Genomic DNA, 3,278 nt, shown 5'->3' on the forward strand with positions numbered 1-3,278 from the left:
CAAAATCATATCAAAAGCTTTCTTCACCAGACGTTTCTTCATGATCCGCACCTTTGAGGCACAATACAAAAACGTAAGCTTAACAATACATGACACTTATACCGAAACAAACCAGAACAAAGCTTTGTATGTATATCAGTACTTACAATGCGACTTTCTTGAAGAATCTCACGGGACACGTTAAGTGGGAGGTCGTGTGAGTCCACAACACCCTTAATAAAGCTCAAGTACCTAGGAAACTGTTCACCAAACACAACGAAAGTGGATATCAATACAAAACAGAGAGACAGGTATCTTGAAAGACCACATCAAGAGAAGCTTCTCTCACCAGCTCTCCGTCAAAATCGTCTGAAATGAAAACTCGTTTCACATAGAGCCTTATGTTCTTTGTCTTCTGATTAACCACGTCATCTTTCCCCATTGGTGAGACAGGTGGCACGTAAAGGATGGACTTAAACTCGACCTCACCCTACATTAAGAGCAATATCAGTAAGAGAATCTAAGAACAATATATCATTAGTGGATCAATGTGGTGATTTAATAAAGACAGACAACTTTAACAGATGTTTTCCCTCGAACGTACCTCAGTAGTGAAGTGGGATGATGCCAACGGGTCCAAATACTCGTTGAAAGTTTTTCTGTAAAACTCATTGTACTCCTCTGTGGTCACCTCCTTAGAGTTCCGGAGCTGCAGTAGATAGAAACAAACTCTTGAACTGATTCCATATAATTTTGTTGATTCTGAGTGCACATAAACTACATCAAGCAGTCCTTACCCAAATTGGCTGCATCTCATTAGTAAGCTCCCAATCCCAGTATCTTTCAACAACCTTCTTGGTCTTCTTTTTTCTCTGTTTAAGTAAAAAAGAAGGACATAAGCATTAAGCTAACTATCCTTGCACATCTAGCTATTATCTGATTCTGATCAAGATAAATTCTCAGAACACGGACAGAGAAGCAAGTATACCTCAGTTTGGTCATCCTGGTCGTCTTTTTTTGACTCAGCTGGATCATCATCAACCTCAACCTGTACAAGAGAGATACCAAACATACAAAGCCGGCCAATAAGTTAAGAATCTTAATTTTTTTCCTTCTGACACGAAACTATATATATCATTATCCCTTGTAGACAGAGCAACTTGGTCATTTATGAGTTCAGTTCTATGCCATCACGTTGATCATACCTCTTTTGTGTATCCTTTCTCCTGCCACGTGTATATAGGGAACGAAACAAACTGGGAATAGTTTTTCACGAGCTTCTGAATCCGCTCTGGATCTGCAAATCCTTTGTCATCCCGCTACATTAGGCACCACGAGTAAAAAAGTTTAGGACGTCGGTTCTTTCATGACAGAACATATACTTGCATTGAGATCGAAAAGAAATGCCAAAAGCATAACGAACCTTAAGATGCAAAGTAATACGCGTTCCTCTAGGAATGATCAACTGAGGATCAGTCTCTTCCTTGACAGTGTAACTGCTTGAATCTGCTTCACTTTCCCATACATATTGCTTATCAGACTTTGGGCTTTTCGTTGACACCGTAACCTTCAAAATATAGATACACATCATTCAGTTGGTGAGCATATCAATGATCAGAGTACACCGAGATCACAGAGTAAGAAGTTACCCGATCTGCAACCAAGAATGCTGAATAGAACCCCACACCGAATTGACCAATCAAATTGTTGTCACCACCTGCATCCTTGTTATCCTGAAATCATTACAACAATGCTTAGTTGATCTCTACTGATTCCCTGTAAAAAAAAAGATTTTCGGAAATATTAGAACCAGTAGGACCTTTAATGCTTTAAGGAACTTGGCAGTTCCACTTTGCGCAATAGTCCCAAGGCAGTCAACTAATTCTTGTCGTGTCATACCGATACCTGAATCACTGAAAGTGAAAAGGTAAAGACCTGTTAATAACTATTGTTCTACACGACCTTCAAAGCAGAAACAATTATATGACTCACGTGAGAGTAATTACTCCATTCTCCTTGTCCGCATAGATGCGTATATCAAGATCAGCGGCATCCTTTGAGAGCTCAGGGTCCGTAACGCTCAAATAACGCAGTTTATCCAATGCGTCACTAGCATTGCTGTTGAAAAAAACAAATAACTGTAGATTGTTAAAAAAACGAACACAAGAAATCAATCACCAAAACAAAAAAAAGAAAAGAAAGTATAAATCAGTGAGAGAAGGGACCTGATAAGCTCCCGAAGAAACACCTCCTTGTTGCTGTACAGACTGTTAACGATGAGGTCCAGAAGGCGACTAACCTGCCAACCATAAGCAACACACAGAATTGGTCAGTCAACAAAACAAAAACTATAACCAGCCGTTTATAAATTGTATCAAACATGAGTAACACACGTGACTTGATTCACTAAAACAAAAATGTGTACGTACTTCAGCTTGATATTCAAATTTCTCGACCGGTGGAGGAGCCTGAGAAGCGGAGTCTGATGCTGCAGCAGTGGATTCGTTCCGGTATCCCATAAACCAATTGGTCTTCATGTTCAATTTAGCCAAGGACTCATGTTTCATACATTTCCCATTGGTTACGGATGAGTACCATCTCGATCCACTGTCAACTCCTTTCGAATCCTAAGGAAGGACCAAAAGGAATCAGAAACGACACTGTGAGTAATCCAATCACTCATTTTAATTTGTTACACATTGCATATCATGTTTGTGGTAACTTATATGATCATACGAAAGCGAATTGGCTATATTCAGAAAGTAAGGATCTTTACGTCTACACATAAGAATAGTAATGATACCGTGGTAGATGATGGGGAAGAGCGGGAGATGGAAGTTGCGGCCGCAGCGACGCGGAGGCTTCTGTCGCCGGAGCGTAAGAAGGTAGAGACGGAACGCTTCGAGAGCCTGAGCATAGTCGCAGCTTCTAGAAACTCTAGTAAGATTTTGATATGTGGTGGTATCACTGAGGGAACGAAGACTTGCGGTGCGGACAAAAAGGTTTTAGTAGGGTTCTTTGTGGAAGCTTCTGGATGTAAAGAGTAGTTACGGTTTAAGGTTAATTTCGTCATTTCCTATAAATTACATTTTTTTAAAACCGAAGTCGACTTTAGGACATCGAGTCCGGTCCGATTATGTGAACCGAGGTTGAGTCTGTAACATTAGCCCATAATATTATGGACCGAATATCCAAATGTGATATACCACAACAAAAATATACCAACCAAGATCCCCACTATTATTGGATCCGACCACGAATTGTGATATGTCTAGCTGCGATGACATATACCATCGGTT

The 3,278-nt window shown here is 40.1% G+C and overlaps 1 protein-coding gene across 1 annotated transcript; it reads right to left on the reverse strand.

Annotated features, from left to right (window-relative positions):
• Positions 1-3: 3 nt before the first annotated feature.
• LOC106321529 (endoplasmin homolog) lies at positions 4-2,993 on the reverse strand (the record flags this gene model as incomplete). Its single annotated transcript, XM_013759788.1, has 14 exons — positions 2,783-2,993; positions 2,409-2,606; positions 2,205-2,278; positions 1,972-2,097; positions 1,799-1,892; positions 1,629-1,712; positions 1,403-1,546; positions 1,185-1,298; positions 968-1,027; positions 777-851; positions 584-688; positions 329-469; positions 147-239; positions 4-51 (listed from the first exon to the last, which is right to left on the reverse strand). Coding segments are annotated over exons 1-14 (1,470 nt in total), but the record flags the coding sequence as incomplete, so codon positions are not given.
• Positions 2,994-3,278: the final 285 nt, after the last annotated feature.

The sequence above is a fragment of the Brassica oleracea genome, unplaced genomic scaffold, assembly GCF_000695525.1.
Source record: "Brassica oleracea var. oleracea cultivar TO1000 unplaced genomic scaffold, BOL UnpScaffold01895, whole genome shotgun sequence".
Taxonomy (NCBI): Eukaryota; Viridiplantae; Streptophyta; class Magnoliopsida; order Brassicales; family Brassicaceae; genus Brassica; species Brassica oleracea.